The following is an 18,463-nucleotide window of genomic DNA, read 5'->3' as shown; positions in this document are numbered from 1 at the left end:
AAATAGATCCCCTGGATTGGACCAGGCACGGGTGGATGATGTGTATTCTACCGCTGTATCTTCTTTCAACGTTCGACAGTGTCAGCACCCTTTGAGGGCGGGATATCATATAACACGGGTCTCATTCACCGGGTCCCACCCGAGAGGAGGAAACAGCCAAGAGATACACGGGTAGGGTTGAATAAAGGTCGGGTAGGCGCTGTATTGAATAATTGAAACACGGTTGACTGCCCTTGAAAATATTGAGGGAGTGGTGCGATCAAAAAGCCAGCTAGATCATTGTAAAATACAGAGGTTGTGCAGGTGAAATTGGTTGTGATTTTAAGGGGATGTGGACTAGAGATTATATGTCTCAGGTCAATTTGTGAGTGATGTTCAGGATGTTGCTCTTCAAGGTTAATATACATGTTATGCAAACATTGTAATGGGTGAGTTTCTATTCAAATTAATGTTGGGTTTCACTTTCATAATCGGGTTTATATATGCAACTAATAAATAAATATTGTAGTCATTTATGTCTATCGAATATTACAGTAGACAGAGTGGAACTTAATTACAGTATAAAACATACTTCTCACATGTGTGCTCACACACTTTTAGAGATTTGATAACATATAGAAACCTTTGCGATTTTCTTAAAGGTTAAGTGTTACCGCATATCGTAAATGAGGTTCCGAATTCAGGGGAAACTCGCGACGGTTGCATACAACACAGGTTGAACAAATCGTAATACGATAGGCAAGAGTTTTTCTCCCCATTCTCAACAAGAGCCTCACCCTTTCTATGTACCTTTTCTTCCTGACCTAACCCGGGACAATAGATCTCTATTGAAGGAAACCGAGGCCTAGACGTCCCATACAAACACACACCAGATGGGGTGAGACTACGCTCGCCGAGTTCCGAACATACTAGAGACATGGGTTAGACCGGGGAGGAGAAAATGTCAGTGTTATCAGAAGGTGGTAGGGTTGCTTGGGCCTTGATGTAAATCCAGGGTAGTTGGGTAACCTACATATTACGTGTTGGCTCGCCTCCCTCGACGACGCTAGGACCAGTATACTTGAACGATTTGGCCGTAGCGAGACATGGGGATTGTAGAGCCAGACACCCGTCTTTACTAATGGGTACTTGTACACAAAACTTTGTCACACATAGAGTGATATCATGTCTAGGTAGCTGTGTATTCGTCTTTGAATGCTGTGTATTACGACGTACATTTGAAGAAGGGATATGGTTTTCGTCTTTTATTTAACACGTTCATGACTACGTATGACTTTGGTTGGAGTTAATTCATGTGAATTTGACTTTTGCGAAACGATGCCCACTCTACGCACACATCACATATTTCATAAATTAATTATTTTTTATTATTATTATCATTATTATTATTATAATTATCATTATTATTATTATTATTATTATTATTATTACACCGATATTATCACATACACAGTCAATTAATCAACTTATTCATACATTTTACGATATTTATGAAAATGTTATTATTATTTATACAATCATAGTTTATTTTATGTATATATCTTTACTGTTTGTACCCGGCCCTCAATGGATGAACATGTACAATAAATAATCTGATCTGCTACCTGATTATTACGTATACGTTATAGGTACCACAGGAAGGTGACGCAGATCATGCTCCATACAAATGAGAAAGTTTACAGAGCTTACAACATCAGTCACTGAGTAAGACTAAAACGCTCAAACAATACTCTACAGGCAACTAAACTTAAAGGGTTTACGATTTAATGTCCCTCCTGGTTAGGAACTGTATAACCAACGCCAAGAATCGAATTTTGTTAAATACTGTTTTGTCTGAAAATCTTTTCAGTAAGCCTTATCTGTTGATACCTAAATGGTGACTACCTAAATGGTTCTTGGATCTAACAGCGCAACCTGACACTTCATTTGATAGTTTACTCCTTCGCCATGACTCGAATATAAGTATCTTATGAAACCAAAACCAATCTAGATTACATCAACAACCACGTCTAGTCAGCTCTATTCCTCATCTGAAATCACATCAACATTTGTTACAGGAGAGAAATGTATTGTGTAATAAAAGATCCATATGCTACATGTTCGTATTTGATAGTTCTGCTGGGTTCCGTATTCATGTGGATTTCAAGTTCCTCACTAAGTGACTCGGAGACTGTGGCGAATGTTGATGCGTCGATATACACCCACTGTTACCGCATCGGCCCCCATTGTGAACACGATGTCAGACAACATGTCAGAACATCCTAGTACATAGACAGTATTGTTTGTGTCTTGCCTGCATATAGTATTTTTTAGCTTGTGTATCAACACTGAACGTTTACGCACAGATGTGTACATGGTTGTAACGGTTGTGTGCGTGGTTGTAACGGTTGTGTACCTAGTTGTAAGTGTTGTGTGTAGTTGTAACCGCTCTTGAACTGCCAGTGCAACAACATGAAGCAGAAAGCAGTTGTCCTAATAAGAACGAACTAAAAATGAAAAGAGGACAATCACTCAGAATTGAATTTTAACATCAGTTTTAATCGTATTAAAGCCCATTGTATAGTGTCTTTGACACACAAGTATAGAAGCGGACAACAGTGAAAATATTCGCCGAGCAAACAAAAAAGAGAGTAGGTCATACATAAAACGATCATTATATAAGACGCCTTTGCGTGGCAACGGAACGGACACTGCTTTTTTTCAAGAAGCAACAAACACTATAAAGATGTGGAAATGGTCGCAAGCAAGGTTGTACTATCTCTCCCGTGTTTTCTACTCTATGAGTACTGTTTACAGATAACACGGCAGTATTCGCTTGGGAACTTTTGGCATTAGCTAATAACTTTTGAGTTTTTGGTAATTTACAAGCACACAATTCACGAAATACCTTCTGTATAATTCGGTGAGTAATAACTTGGACACTACGATGACATGGGGATGATATATTAGTGAAGAAAAGTATCTATTTAACAGACAAGTATTTTGATTTGGAATTTGGTAAAAACTGCTGATGGTCAACCCATTGGGGTTCATCTTCATCAGCGCTTTGAACCTATCAAAATAGTCATTGCCTATTAAAGGGACTCTCTTCCTAATGCAAATGAAATGATATGGTTTAGAACCATTAAAATGAACTAGTGACAACACATTTACAAGAACAGATAATGAACACTTTGTCGATATTTCTACATCCTGCGTAAATCTATTCAATAGACATCATTTGTGACATATGGAAAGTTTTGATTTGACAAAAATGATGGGAATACTTGAAAATGGTAGAATACAAGAGTCATTTTTTACAAAAACAACACTATTTAAGGTTGAACGAACCTTTTGCGTCGACGGTCATGTCGTTAGCTTCGTGAATACACTCAGCGATAAGTCTCATAGAAACTTGGTTTCTTCAAATCGGGCAATACCAGACAATGACCGAGCAAAAAGGGCGTGGATTAAGTCAATGACGAAGTAACTACAGCTGCCCTTGTTGAACGATGAAATGGTGCACGTGGTGCACACTTTATGATGACGAATACACACTTTTTGATGACGTAGTCTTCATTCGAATGTAGAAGAGAAGGTGTAGTACCGGCCTAACTCCTGTGGCCGCGAGTGCAATTTGGCTGGCACCCGGACTGGCATTAGGTTCATAGTGTCTCATGGCTTCATATGTTCGGCCCTAAAAGGCTTTCAGGAGAAAAGGCTGCTTCTGGGGTCACTTCAGCCCGCTCGTGACAGTTGTTCAGCACTTGTTTCGGAGCTCAGCACTTTTCTTTCATTAGTTATAGCACTTTTGTCTCGTACATCTGGATACAATAGTACCCCAACATACAGCGTACCGCATAAAGTCATCATCTCTTAAAGGGTCATTTCGAGTATTTTATAGCACATTATGAAGATCTCTAGGGTAATAGAGCAATAATCAGTACAGGCTAAAATTCAGCCCAAATTTGTCAAAGTCAAAACCGCTAGAATTTACACAAACCTCTCAATAACCATGTGCTAATGTCGATAAACGCACTGTTCATATAAAAGCCATTATATTGGGATGGATAATAGCACTAACTGGTAATCGAGTACGTGGTTGACCGCAAGGGTCGCCAGACAGTTTGACCTATGGCTAGTCAAAGATTGCCAACATTGGAGACCAATAGGTCTACATCCACCGGGCCCTTCTCGGAAAGACTAGGATTCTGGTTCCTCACTGTATTGACATGTAGGGCCAGTTGAATGAGCCTCCGCTCAACAACATATCACGTATAAGTGTCTCGATCGGGGTCTTTCCCACCAGTCTGACGAAGAAAAGCTGTTCAATGACCTGAGCACTGACCGAGCGTAGGGATGGAAGTCTCAGAAGAAGTTTGCCAAATCGGGTAGGCTGGTTTGGGTACTGGCTGCGTACATACTCCTCTAGAGCGCATTGGGATTTCTCTTGAATACTTTCAATGTGATTGGCATCTGACAGACCACAGGCATCTGGAAAAGAATGAATTAATTAGCAACTATGCATGAATGACATGTGTTCGTTAACTTAACTTCGACTCAGAATCCTTTTCGAATTCTAAACAAAGAATCTGTCTTTATCATATTCATGATGCACAGATAGGTCTGAGATTAAGTAATGAAGTGATGATCTTTGCTGATAAATGTGTAATATTTATAGTTTCTACAACCTTCGTGTGTGACACTGACTTGCTCCTATTCAATAAATGTTCCTTATATGATAAGTATAGAGATATCATATTTCATGTTTCGTGCAAAAGTTTGGGCCAGAAATTGTATAATTACATATTTCGCTCGTCACTCCCATGTCCCCTAGCAAGACCGGAACTTTTCTAGCAATTTGTCCACGGCTACTTTCTGAATAATAGAAAAGTACTTTAGCCTTTCACAAACTTCAAATATCAATATACTTCATTCGGAATATCTCAATATATGGGGCTCCCACCCACTGGGTTAAATGCACGTGTTTGTGTTGCTATAGTGTATATAAGTAGATCCTGAAACATACAATACACATATTCCATTTCATGTAAACGATTTACCTATCGTAATAAATTGTATAGAAAACAAAATACATTTATAACCATAGATGATTATCTGAATGAAACCCCCCCAAGTTAATCATAAATCCAAATGAACTAAAATGGGCTTTGCAGACTAATTTTGGGTAACATAGTTTTCCAGAGTCGAGAATCGCGGATACCTGTAGTTCATCAAGATGTACCTGTGATCAATTCAAGTTGAACGATTTTAATGTTTTATGTCTTGGTACGGTTGAGCTCTCATTCTTTCATTCTGCCTGTTCCAATTGGCTATTCAACCTTTTTCTCTCTCTAGCCTGTAACAAGCATTTAACAATTCCCCTATTGCATTTTTCATGACTATCACGTCACTAACTGTTATATATCTATTCACTCATTCTTTTCCGTCGGATGCGCAGTTTTTGCCGACTCCCTGCTTTGATTTAAAATTCCCACACTACAGAATCTATCACAATCGAGGGACTTATCCAGTCAAATATGTCTCACCAGGCTGCTATTAGTCAGTGAAAATGATCACCTGTTTACCTTATGAGGTTACTGCATACTTAAAGAGTTGCCACTGCATAGAATATCCCACAAATTTTCAGATTATATGAAAATTGTTTCTCTATTGAACACCGAGACATTCTGGTGTATTGGTTGTACGGATATCGAAAGAATAATAAATGAGGACAGATGCATTATCGTATCCAAATAAATACTTTACTTATTGCTTTAACTATCCGGATCAGATTTGATAGACATAATCTGACAAGATAAATATTGACTTGTGAGTAGGTGTGACTTAATGGACACGTCCAAACCACCATATAAATCATGCTGGTGCTATTCGAAGTGTTTAATAGTCTTACTACTTTCATAAACGCCATGAACTTTGACCAAGGGTCTTCCTCGCCACACGCTACAAGTCCCCTCACTCCACTCAAATTTAATACAGACTGAATAATCCTTTACCTAAAGAGAAAACCATTCCTATCCCCCCACTGCCAGCGTTCTGCCACGATTCAGACAAAGAGTAGCATAAACAACTATAAAGACGTCAACACGAGGCCCGAGCAAATTGGAAGACAACCATCGATACGATGACCCCAGCGAACACGCCGGGATCTCAGATTGAAACACTTTGACAATAATATTTCGTGACCCCCTATCATAATCTATTGATCGCAATTCAGATAGATATTAGCTTTCGTCGGCCAAAAGGAGGAGCAGGAATAATCATTTCAATTTTCCCTGACTGTCCATCGGCCGCAATGAGCATTTGGTCGGGTCTGGAGATTGAGTAGAAGGGTCTGGTTGAATCTGTTAGGACCTGCGAATGACCGTACCGATATGAAATTGTCAGCAATGCTTGTATATGAAATTGTTCAAATAACAGCGGTCGTGTGTTCGGATAGCGATATTGGATCAGAGGATATTGATACAGATATAAAATGGTTCTTCGTTTGCTCTTAGTCCCGAACAATCCGTTCCACCACGTAGATTCGATTTTCCTATGACTTTATCCGTTCACTGAGGTCCTGTATCATTAAACAATGTCTCTCATATTTTCAACATAATTGGAGTCTGTTGTAACAACTATTGACAGGGGAAAATTGAACCTTGGTTCCGGGGCATGGTGCTATTGAGGCCGAGCTGTTCAATTCCTAGTCCACGGCCTATGTTTAGGATCACGAGGTAGCAAACCCGATAACTGTAGATGGAATCAAAAGGACCTTTAAGTCCGAGTCGGCACATTTCCGAACATTTTACGCTTGTGCTTGCAAGTAAACAGCGAACAAAGCCGGGATTCTGTCCGAATGAACACATCAAATAGGCATGTCATTATTTTAGCGTCGGTAATTATTTGAATTGCGGGATCACTTTAAGTTAATGACTCTACTCGTGTAGGGCATTCTGCTCGACTGCTAAACGGCATCGTTCTTCGCGTTGACTACATGGGCAAGGCAGGAACTTTGGAGGTGTGAATGATTGTGCCCCAATCGATTACATTTTGCCGAGTCTAATGTTCCTCGGTGGTTCGAAACTAGGGATGACGTGTCCGAGCTGTACGGGGACAAATTATACACGTGCTTGCAGAGAAGCGATGTTATTTCTCAGCTCTCATTCACTGCAGCTTTTCCAAAGAGTCACACCCTTTGAACGTTATGCGGCAAAGAGCAGGAACTGGAGACTGCCCTCTAGTCATTAGGAGTTCGCTGTTGCAACATGAACTATTTGTTTTAATAAAATGAACAGGACTAGGAGAACGACCAGGATATTAGTTGTCGCTGAATCCCGCCTTTATATCATCAGGAATTAATTTGTCTCCGCAGAAAACGTTCTTTTGTTGTGGTCTGCTATGACGCTGTTGGGTTGAACGAGAAATTACAAGAGCATATAACACAAAGAAATCAGCCGATGTAACATTGACTAAACATGGGGGTCTTTATGGCGTTTAATTTAGATTTCATCTGCAGTGCAACCTAGGATCTATTTATTATCCGATAACGGTTAAAAAGGAAAATCAACTTTGAACAATTATTCAGTGGTAAATGCATACATGTTATCGGTGGGTATTATTTTTAAGAAGTTAACATTTTTAGAATTTGGTGAAATTTCAAAGATAAAAGTCGCTTCTTATTTGCCGCTTTCAGTTGGACAGAACCAATTGCCCAAAAAGTAACGCACACAACAGCCAGCCGATAGCTCAGATTGACACAATGATGTGCCCGTAAGTACATGCATCCTCACTACTAATTAAAACCATGTCAAACAGGCTGTATTATCGGGAGGAAAAAACTTCACAACTGCTTTAGACGTCAACACGCGCGGGTAAGAGAAAATTACACGGTCTATTTTGTGCACAAGAGAGCCATCGGAAAGTTCAAACTAAACAGAGAGCATTTAAAGCAGGAAAAAAATTCAACTTCCTAAAATTAGCAGCAGGAAAATAGTGTTGGGATGAGCTTCCGTGGGGGCTTGCAAAGGTCGCCGACTACTATAAAGTTACGCTTGCTTGTGGCGTCAGGTCATGTGATATTATGTTTGTTATTACTTTTCTAAACATATACACTTGTCAGCGTGGAGTAGTCGATAACGCAGACCTGTATACTATAGCATACAGTGTGCAACTGAACCTGAAATATTTAACCTTTGGTCGTAAGCTGTGTTCTAGCAAGTTTTAATTACGACTCAAACGACAGGTGCACTGATGTGTGTAAAATGTCGCTAAAGTCAAGCTCGGTTTACGATCCTGTAGATGTATTATATTTGCCAGATCTATTGCCCTTGCGAACCCGCGTATTACCAGTCTGTATCCTATATATATTAATGAGACACTTACTTACATCAATCCTTATTCCACCTATACTGCACATATTCCCAAGCATTATAAATTATTATTTATATTTTTAAGTGGTAAACGGTTGTACAGAGGAATCTCCCTGTGATATTTTATCAATAATCCTCCTCGAGTTTAACTGAAGCCTTTTGTGTCAAATATGTAATTTAAACCTGCATTATTTGTAACATAATATGCGTATATGCATATACATGTATACACCAGATGGAGACATGATTTACACAAAGGCTTAATCGCTAGATATTAGATAATTTACCTCCTGTACACAAAACTATTGAATGAGCGATTGAAATATGTGGTGTCTTTATTAAGCGGCGCGACACTGTCACCTGGTAGACCAATAGTTCAATATCTATCAGACAAGAGCCTATTGAACTATCATTGATTGGATCTGAAGCAGTGTTAATGACATGTCATTCCATTGTGTACAAGGGTACGACGTGAAAGTATGCAGACAGACCTATCAAATGACGTAATCTAGAAGGATGGCACAGTAGATAGAACCCAGACAACATTGATGCTTTCATGCATACTCAATATAACGTCATGTCAATACATAATTCATCCCTCTATCGATATATCCATATTCATGAAACTTTTTTCCGAGTAATTAAAGTTTGGTTTAAAATAGATGTTAATGTGTGATGTTCTAATTTCAATTGAAACACACCTTCATTATAAAAAATATCAACTGGTTATTAGTATAAATGTAACTGTTATATTGATTTGTATTATATATTTGTAGGAAATATCAATTTTTTACATTACATTTTGAGTGCAGCATAACGTACATAATATAAATCCATAGAATGTATGGGAAAATTACTACTAAATTGATTCCATATTCCGCTACAATACTGAATAAGCTACTTGTGCGGTACATTGTTTAAGTAATAGTACGCTGTGACATATTCGTAATTATGATAAATAAATATATTGCATGTCTGGAAGTAGCACATATAAAATTTTCTTGGCCTCATTTCGCATTCTTATCACGCCACACACCAGCATGGCCCACTTGTGAGAGCGACTAGACGGGCATAAGACTGCGGTGCAAGGAATGCGACTTTCAAATTACAGGGTCGGGATCCGTATGGCCAACAGCTGTGACCCGACACAGGGCCTTGATTCAACTAGCGGCAATTAGTCATATAATATATACACTATAGAATAATTACACTATCAACAAGAAAGGAGCCTTGTTTATGTTGTTCGCGGTTGGAAAATGATGAAAATTTGCTGTTTGAACTTTGGGTATTATAAATGTCGCTGTGTCGACACAGAGGTTTACGGCTCGCGAATAGCTCGCGACAATGACCTAGTTAAAATTCGAAAAGCCCCAGCCGACGAACACCGAGGAGTTGCGACTTGGATCTTAAACACGTAATCTCGTCTTCACAGCCGGAAGAACATGGCACAAATGTTAGACTGAGAAACTGCTATCATCGTTCGATCAACCCACCATATGTTACCGACTCGGGTTATACCGACCTTTCCACACATGTTCAGTATGTATGTCAATTTCAACTTAGTGCTACAAGAATGCGCGTAATACGATAAGATGGAATTATCATACTGTCGATTTCATTTGTGTTACTCAACGCATACGAACCTACAAATCAACTTATTTATTTATCTCGGTGACATACGCCGTTAACGGAGTATCTGTCATACCTAAGGTTACCGCGACCCGTGTTAACAGCTTATTTCAATAAAAAAACCGCTGACGGCCAGTCCCTCTCCCCTTGTGTGTGACCTTGCCCCCCCCCCCCCCTCCTCCCCCCATTTTACCAGCGTTATTTACTACGAGGCGGACACCCAAGCCTCAAGGGCTCACAGCGAACAGGACAGTCCAAGCTTCGCTATGCGGCCGCTTTTATGATTCATAAAATTGGGCAAAGATAGGATAATTTTAGGATGGGTATAATTTTAGGCTGGAAGGGTTAAATTGTATTATTATGAATTATGCGTTTGGTTGGGAAATAAAGGCGTGAAAACTGCGGCAAGAATATTGATATTTCAGGCGAACGCGCCTCGCCATGATGCTTTAAATCCTCATATTTTAGCGCTCGAACTCGCTTAGTATTAATCATTATTTTAACTTAACTCGTCCACTTTGAAATATGTCTGCTTAGAGAGAGATTCTGTTTAAATAGCATTGCCACAAGCTTATGTGTGTTGACAAAATTGCATAGCCCTCAATACAATCTAAAATACAAAATATACAATGATATTTAATCAGTAATATAACATCATTATCCAGAGTTGGAACTTTGTTTTGACTTTGTTGTGACCACTGGGATCATATAGACAGATGGTGATTTGCATCATGTGACGTAATCGACAATTACATGTATCAAATTTTCAAAAACGAATCTTTGTATTGCTCAAATCAATGCTAAAACTACCAGGCTGCATAATAATTGTATATGATTTTTATCATTATTGTATATATATATATGTATTCTAGATATACATGCGGTTTGCAGCATTATGCAAACAACACAAAACCTATTAGGGTTTCATGTGTAAAATTTAGGAGAATATTATACTGTTTATTATAATACTAAACAGCGAGCATGCTGGTCAGAGCGACAAGCTAAGCCCGGCGTCAACATATGTAGAATTCTCGGCATAACTGCACAGTGCTGATACCATTGAAACACCTGCAGTCGACAACCCTGCTTATTGTTGATGGCGTAACACTCGTGCGTCTGCTGGAAGGCTGGCTGCGGCCTGCTTCCTTCACCAAACATCAACACATATTAAATATCAGCCACGACCTTTACTGGATCAGGCAGTCGGAATATATGTTCACTATGTTTAATAAACGTGCATGACATGAGCATAAGTTGGCACACTTGGTTAGCTACTATTATATATATATATATGGTGTACATGGGACGTTATACTTGCTTAGTACATTTATGTCGTTTTAGATATTAATCTGAACTTTGGCAACGTATTTCTAACAATTTGTACACAATTAAATTCTCTAAGTTCAAGTTTTAAATTTATCAATGAATGACTTATGTTCCAAATACTTGAGTTTATTAAGTGTCTCAAGAATCCTTAATAATGTGCACTGATTTTAAGTAATAGTTCTTATGTTAGAAAAGATAGCCATCTTATCACTAGTGTTTGCAAATTACACATTCTGGCGTCAACTCTATAACAAGTGTCAGTTATTAATGCCTAATGAGATAAACAAACACAACGGCACTGATCAATTACCTGTTAATACAAAGAGGAAGTGATTTCAACAGTGAATCTAAAATCCTTAATAAAGCCGCTCTCAGCAGCATTTAGTGTGGTTGCCAAATGAGTTCAAGTGTTTCTTCAAATCAAATAGTTTTAATCAGCTGTACCACAGCCCCATTTTCCCCTGCAATTATTCTGGCGGGAAATTTGGGCTCGCAGACGACATTTAGTCGTCTGCTACCACGTGCTGTTTAGTAAGCTAGAAGCAGACGAAGATTACACGTCAAAGCGGAAATCAGCGGAAGTTCTGCTTGCATGTTTTCACACAAATGATCAGCGACCCAGATCAGTTACAGAACACGAGCAGAGAAACTCTCCAGTCTCGTTTTAAAACTTAGCGCTTGACTGAACCTAAAAATGAAGCAAAGAATGACAGTCAGACAGCATAAATTACACCAATTTGAGCCGAACAAAGGCAAAAACTTCAGTGAATCATAATGCAAATAGTCAACCGACAAGTCTGCACTGGGGCTTCAGAAAGTCGGCACATGTCAGAACCTTTCTTATTACAGCTATTTGTATATTTGCGTACACCATGATTTTATGCATGTTTGAATACTGTGTGTTTGTCTATAATTAGTAGAGATTGGCACATAATGGCTAAGAAGGAACTCACGTGTACATTTCTAAAGGATTTGCTTTGTGAAGATTTATTGCAATATAAGGCATGGGGTAAGGACAGCCAGTTGTCTATAAATACCCGATAACTTCGTGGACAAGGCTGAACTAAACCAAACCATGAGCTACCCTTAACAGTACACGATCCACCTACTGAAACAGATTCCTGCGTCAACATGTTTGGAAATACCTTCTCTGGTAATATCATACACTGTTTTAATCTCACAAAATGCCCTTTTCAGCTGCGACTTAAAATATTCTTATCGCGTTGTTCTATTGTTTAATCTTTCACAGGTATCGCCACACCTGTCCTGCGATATAAACTATCGGTGTTATCAAAATATATGATTTTTATGGAACACCCTTAGAGCGATACAAATTAACATGAGTGCAGGTATTGATTTCAAATGAAAATAAGCGCGGAGTATCGACTTAGAGGCTCTTGTTGTTTGAACAAATTTTTAGCTCCTGCCAACGTGATATTCAGAAAATTAGGTCCATTAGGCGATAAATATTTATGGAGGATGTGGAGGAATTCACTCTGGCACATCCTTTTGGAATCGGAGATGCTCTGTTGAAGGAACTTGGAAAGTATCTGTTTTTACAACAAACACCTTTCCTTTGACCACTGGCAACACTGAATAGTGGATGTCTCTAATTATAAAGGTAAATTTGGTACATAGGAAGGAGTGTGTGTGTGTGTGTGTGTGTGTGTGTGTGTGTGTGTGTGTGTGTCTGTGTGTGTGTGTCTGTGTGTTTCAATTTATCACATTTTATCCTTAAGGAATAGTTCTTTAAAAATGTCAGCGATTTTGCCCCGAGCTGTCTCACAGTCTACCACGTGCAGGAGATTAACTTGTCGTCTGCTTCTTTCACTCATCAGGACTGCCGACTTGTTTCAGTTACCGCGTTACATTTCACGACAGAGTCTCTGCCACACTACCCAATTGCCCAATATGCACCAGCACAAATTTTGACAAAGGTCTAACAACTTGCATTGTCTTGTCGTCTGCTGAGCTAAATCGTCTGCTTCTACTCTGAAATCCCAAAGATCATGTTCCCCCTTGAACTGAGCGCGTGACCGCTTCTTTGCGCATAGGTGCAAAACATACTATGTCACGAACTACAAAACTTTGTCAACTCTGAATTTTTGACCAGTTAAATGCAAAATACCCTCTATGTCAATGAGCCGGCGTAGGATGTGGCCACAGGGGCAAGGGTAACACGTTCCAACACAATTTTTCTCTCGCAGTTTAACATGGGGAAGTGAACGTTAAAAGCCCCGTGGCACTCTCTATTTGTTCATTTACTTGTTCCCTTCTGTAAATCATTTCGAAATGCATCAGTTTGACTAAGTCTAACAAAGACCGCCGTGTTGTGTTGTCATTGGCTTAACCTCTGAGGCTCGCGTTGTGCCAAATGCGATGAAAATCCACGGCGATGCGTCCCCTAGTCTTTTCCATCTTAGAACGGCTCCGTGAAGGGAGCAGAAGGGATCCCTATAGATTCCTAACCAAATTTTAATTTGAACAAGGAAGCAGAGCGGGTGTTTACTTGTCAAATCTCCCAAACTCCAACTCGCCATTATTGAAAAAACAAACTTCTTCCTGGAAAAAAGCAAGACAGTTTCACTGTCTGATGAAATTGCAAAGTTTAAAGAATTCCCGTCTTGCAGAATTAGACCACTCTTTCCCAAGGAAACGACAAATTATGGTCAGGATCACCATCAGTCGAAGCACAGTGGATGAAAAACAGGAACCAATTTGGAAGAATATCTGTGATTTTGAATGACAGGGACTCTACACTGTATAATTTCCTCCCAGGATTCAAAGACACACAACGACTAAGTAGGAACTAAGCCCGTCTCGTTTGATAGCATCACATCCATTCAAACCCACAGACTCCTAGAAAAATTCCCAAACTGTAATTTATGATAACGGTGATGGCCTTTGCTCCTATAGCTTGACATACTCTAAGTTTACAGAACTTAATTCGCGTTGTATCAATTCTCTGTTAATACATACGAAAACATGTTCTACGTATAAATGGTGAAGAACTATTCCAAATTGTTCATTGTCATGAACTTTCTGTTTGATCTGTTCGACTTGAGCCGTGTTGTCACAGTGTATGATTCACATACAACCTATTCCACCCATATCCTCTCATTCCGGAATTTTAAATTGACAAAATCAATTCTAAACCGCCTAATGAATGGACTTGTATTGACTCGTCGATCAATAAATCAAATGTTGACTGTTGTACAAAAGCTGAAGGTTTATCGATACAATCTACTGATCATACCCACGTGTTAATTATGGCATTAACCCTACTCCATGACTTTATCGGCCAATAATGTGCAAAATATTCAAAGTCGATAGTTTTTTCGCCCACTGCCCTTAATTACTTAACCTACACCAATAGGTAGGACACAGACATAGCGATGCAGAAATATTACTTAACTTCTAAACATTCCTTGTCATTGCCAATACCCTTCGTCTCTAAGTTCTTTGATCATGTACAAATAATTGGGCTAGTCGTTGTACTTAATTATTAATGCATTTTCGAGAGAGACAGTTCTCTTTCAATTTGATTCTAATTATTAATTAAAACGCGTCAAGTTTGGTGAAAAATTAAGGCAGTCACTGACGCTAGGAGAAGGTGTATCTTTTGTATTGTGCTATCTGTCGTATCGTTTCCTCATAATAACAATCGCCCAATCGTCAAAACTGATTGTCATTTTAGGGTTTAAGAACTAGGCACACTTTCTGGGATTTAGTGTTCATTGTTTATTTATCATATGAACAATAATTATGGAGGATGAGATTGAGTGTATCGACTGGTATAACTGTTCTGTGGAAGTGTTAAGACTGTGAAATTTATCAACATCTCGCAGTATGTTGAGGAAATGGGCACTTCAGATTTTATCTACTTAACAATTTTACTCAATAACGATGTCAATACATCTAAAAATAAAAGTTCGAAATGTATTTAATGTATAGGAGGTCAGGTGAGATATGTATCCTCATCTATCCATGTAAACTATAAAATCAAGATAATTTTAAATTTGTTGGGATAATAAAAAATAAAAATCACTATAATCAGTATTGACATTTTTGGACATATATCACTGCATGTAGGGATAAGTAATCGGAATTTAATTATGTAATATTTTTTTTTCCAGAAATGACCCATGTGAGCTTAAACAAAATATCACACACGACCACCCTCAAACAAACCAACACTGGACCCAGAATTTGATGAACAATAGAGTGACAGACCTACACTACTTCAGACTTACAACAATTTACTATCTACAAACAAAAGAATAATCAACAATATATTTGACGTTAAAAAAACCCAACAAAAATACCAAACAATTAAAAATCCTCACCTGAGCTGAAAAGGACAATCGCTTTTAAACAGCTGTATTCGGCGGAGTCGACATGAAGGGCTTTCAGTTTCTCCACCTGTTCTTGAAATATACGAATATGATCCATGAAAGCCACAACTCGATCGGCAGCCATGGGGCTAGCATGGAGACCAGCGGCTGCTAAAAGCGGGGCCACATGGAGGGGCATGGAGCATTGGGCTGCGTTCAAGACGAAAAGTTCGCTCCATCCCAGTCTCAAGAGTGCCACTTGGTCGGTCACTTGCAGGTCCGGGAAAAAAGGGATATTTCTTGACCACTCGACTGCGCTAAACAGTAGCCTGGCCGCCAATTCGCAAATATTCTCGATTCCCATAATATTGTTTGGCTGCATACATTGTCCATAGCGAGACGTAGGGTAGGGCTCGGCCCTTAGTAGCATAGATATAAAACTGGAAAGATAAGTATGTCCATTCAAGGGATCCCCATTTGGGAACGCCATCTGTCCTGGGAAGGGATGTTGTGTAGGGGGAACGCGACCTCTTTGGACAGCTGTGAAAAAAACAGGAACACATGTTACATCGAGTGGTGGACGTTTCTTGCAAGGTTTTTCCTACAACGCTTGTAGATCAATTCTCATTTTAAAGTTATTTTCCTACATGATATTTAATATCAGGCATTGGTGAAATTTCTTTAAAATTGGGATAGAAGTGCCAAGAAACACAAAACATTCTAGATTTTTAAAAATTTCGTCTCATTCTTTTCAGATCTGCCTGATCATTTTAAAGATGCACAGGTATACGACTACACTAGCTCTGACTCACAGGATTTCAATTTGGAATAAATTGCTGTCACACTACATAATATCATACATGCATTTTCAACATGTAAACCGTTAGTGAAGGCAATTCCTGTTTCTTAATGTCTTTTAATTACTGTTCACAAATACAGCTATGATATAACGCACATTGTCTTGACATGAGGAGCTGGCAATAACATTCCGGCGAGTAGAGATGTACAGTGCCTTTAACGGTCACGGGACACATGGACCCTAAAGCAGGTAGACATCCCGTTCCGACTGTTGGAATGTCGTGATCATACAGCATTCCTTTAACTTTTCTAGCCTACGTATCTGTCACTTTTACACTGATAGATATAACATTAAACGAGACAAATAAGCAATTTTAACAAAAATATATTTTCTTTAACGTTACTAAATTTCCCTTCCTTGTTTTGTAATAATTTTGACATGTCACTGTTGTCATAAAGTATTTTTTATCAAATATAAAACAACCTCATAAAACGCTGACACTTTTGAAAATGTCGGGTTTAGATAGTGTTTGAAACGTCGGGTACAATACCATGAAATGGCGCTAATTGTTATTGTCCTCATGTTAAGCAATGCACTGTGCATCTTTAAAAGACAAGTTGTCTATCATATTACACTGACCTGTATCCCACCTACCTTCCCTCCTCATCCCCATCTTTAGACACTTCTTCAGGCGGCAATATTGGCACTGATTCCGGTGATGCTGGTCGATTGGGCATGTTCTGTTCCCTCGACAGGTGTATGTCAAGTTCCGTCTTACAGATCTCTTGAAGAAACTTTTACATCCCTCGCATGTAAACTGTCCGTAATGCTTCCCGGAGCTTTTATCTCCACAAACCACACATTCGATATGCTGTTTGTTGTTATTGTTAGTTTCCGAGTTGTTGTTTGAAGTGCCATTCTGCTGAGAGGTGGGAGTGCTGTCAGTAGACGCCTGGCTGAGAGGCGTGGTACCAGGGGTAGGGGTGACAGCCGTGGGTGTCGGGCCGGGCTGCCCCGGAGCCGGGTGGGGCGCCGCTGTTGGGGTCGGTGTCGTCGTACACCCAATATCGTCGGTGGGGTCGCGCCAAGGGGTAACAGTACTCGGGTTGACAGTAGGTGGGGACATCGCCATGGTGAGCTGCATGCACAGTATAGTAAGGTAAAGATTCCCACAAGATCAAAGTCTCTACAACGCTGTTAGCCTAGTGTCATGGGCTAGAGTCGAACTGACTTGTCCAACAGAGTCCAAACAACTGGGCGGGCGACAACAGATCCTCTCCTAAGTGCCTTCTTTTCCCTCATGAGCCCTTCGTACTAGCAGAGCGATGCGGCCTTGATGCCTCTCTCGCCCATGAGCACACAGTAAATATAATCGTACTCTCTACTGCAGAGCTATTGAATCAGAGTGGAGCCCTATGCGCGTATGAATCGACTCAACCTATTGGGAGAGTGTACGGCCGTCCCGCTTATGCTCGAGCGGCTTTGAACTCTGACACTTCTGTTGAAACTGCTAAGTTTCTATGGTTACCTCTCCTTATATGGAGAGCGGTGTCATGCGAGTTCAAGAAGTGTATTGGTGAGTGACAATTACTGTCGTATGGTCAGAACCCGCAGCCACACGGGGCATAACCGTAGCGCTCAGGGATGCAATCCTATTGGTCCGCACTATCATTCATTATACTCTCCTCGATTGTCAGGCCTCCCGCACATATCCCTACGCTCCGTGTTCTCTCACCGCTCACGAGGGTCGCGCGCACAAGTGGTCCAATCGGCTTCGCTCATTCAGCGAGGGGAGGAAGGCCAACCTAAAATATTACGGAGGTGACAGGAGAGGGAGGTGAAGTTCCCGTGCTCATCAAAATAATTACTGATTCATATGAAATCTCCTCGGCATGCCGCCGAAGCTTGCGGTCGTCTGCTAGCCTCACAGTCGTCTGCCGACTCTCGAAGCGCGCGCTCCTTGTGCATAGCAGAAGACCTCAACGGGGCAGGGGTGATTCCCGACTAAGAGTAGGGTCGGG

The 18,463-nt window shown here is 39.9% G+C and overlaps 1 protein-coding gene across 4 annotated transcripts; it reads right to left on the bottom strand.

Annotated features, from left to right (window-relative positions):
• Positions 1-2,517: 2,517 nt before the first annotated feature.
• Positions 2,518-17,923, bottom strand: LOC139479035 (COUP transcription factor 2-like). Of its 4 annotated transcripts, none has more exons than XM_071261779.1 (4): positions 17,082-17,923; positions 15,656-16,183; positions 4,786-4,857; positions 2,518-4,473 (listed from the first exon to the last, which is right to left on the bottom strand). In XM_071261779.1, exons 1-4 carry the CDS (start codon positions 17,584-17,586, stop codon positions 4,199-4,201), a joined length of 1,380 nt encoding a protein of 459 aa, XP_071117880.1. In that variant the 5' UTR covers positions 17,587-17,923; the 3' UTR covers positions 2,518-4,198. The 4 variants fall into 4 exon arrangements, with proteins under 4 accessions (XP_071117880.1, XP_071117887.1, XP_071117895.1 ...); XM_071261786.1 differs by having other exon boundaries at positions 17,097-17,922; XM_071261794.1 differs by lacking the exon at positions 4,786-4,857 and having other exon boundaries at positions 17,082-17,918.
• Between the last annotated feature and the right edge of the window lie 540 nt (positions 17,924-18,463).

Source organism: Haliotis cracherodii, unplaced genomic scaffold (genome assembly GCF_022045235.1).
Source record: "Haliotis cracherodii isolate W230 unplaced genomic scaffold, xgHalCrac1.p SCAF_1, whole genome shotgun sequence".
Classification (NCBI taxonomy): Eukaryota; Metazoa; Mollusca; class Gastropoda; order Lepetellida; family Haliotidae; genus Haliotis; species Haliotis cracherodii.
The sequence above is the reverse complement of the archived record's forward strand: the minus strand, read 5'-3'. Positions and strand labels throughout refer to the sequence as shown.

Bases quoted from the DNA above. Each gene is read 5' to 3' on its own strand.
- LOC139479035 (XM_071261779.1), bottom strand. From the start codon at position 17,586: ATGCAGCTCACCATGGCGATGTCCCCACCTACTGTCAACCCGAGTACT. The intron at 16,184-17,081 runs GTCAGTGTAATA...TTTTTTTCACAG, and splicing joins GGAAGGTAGGTGGGATACAG to CTGTCCAAAGAGGTCGCGTT. The intron at 4,858-15,655 runs GTGAGGATTTTT...TCTATTATTCAG, and splicing joins GATTGTCCTTTTCAGCTCAG to AAAGTAGCCGTGGACAAATT.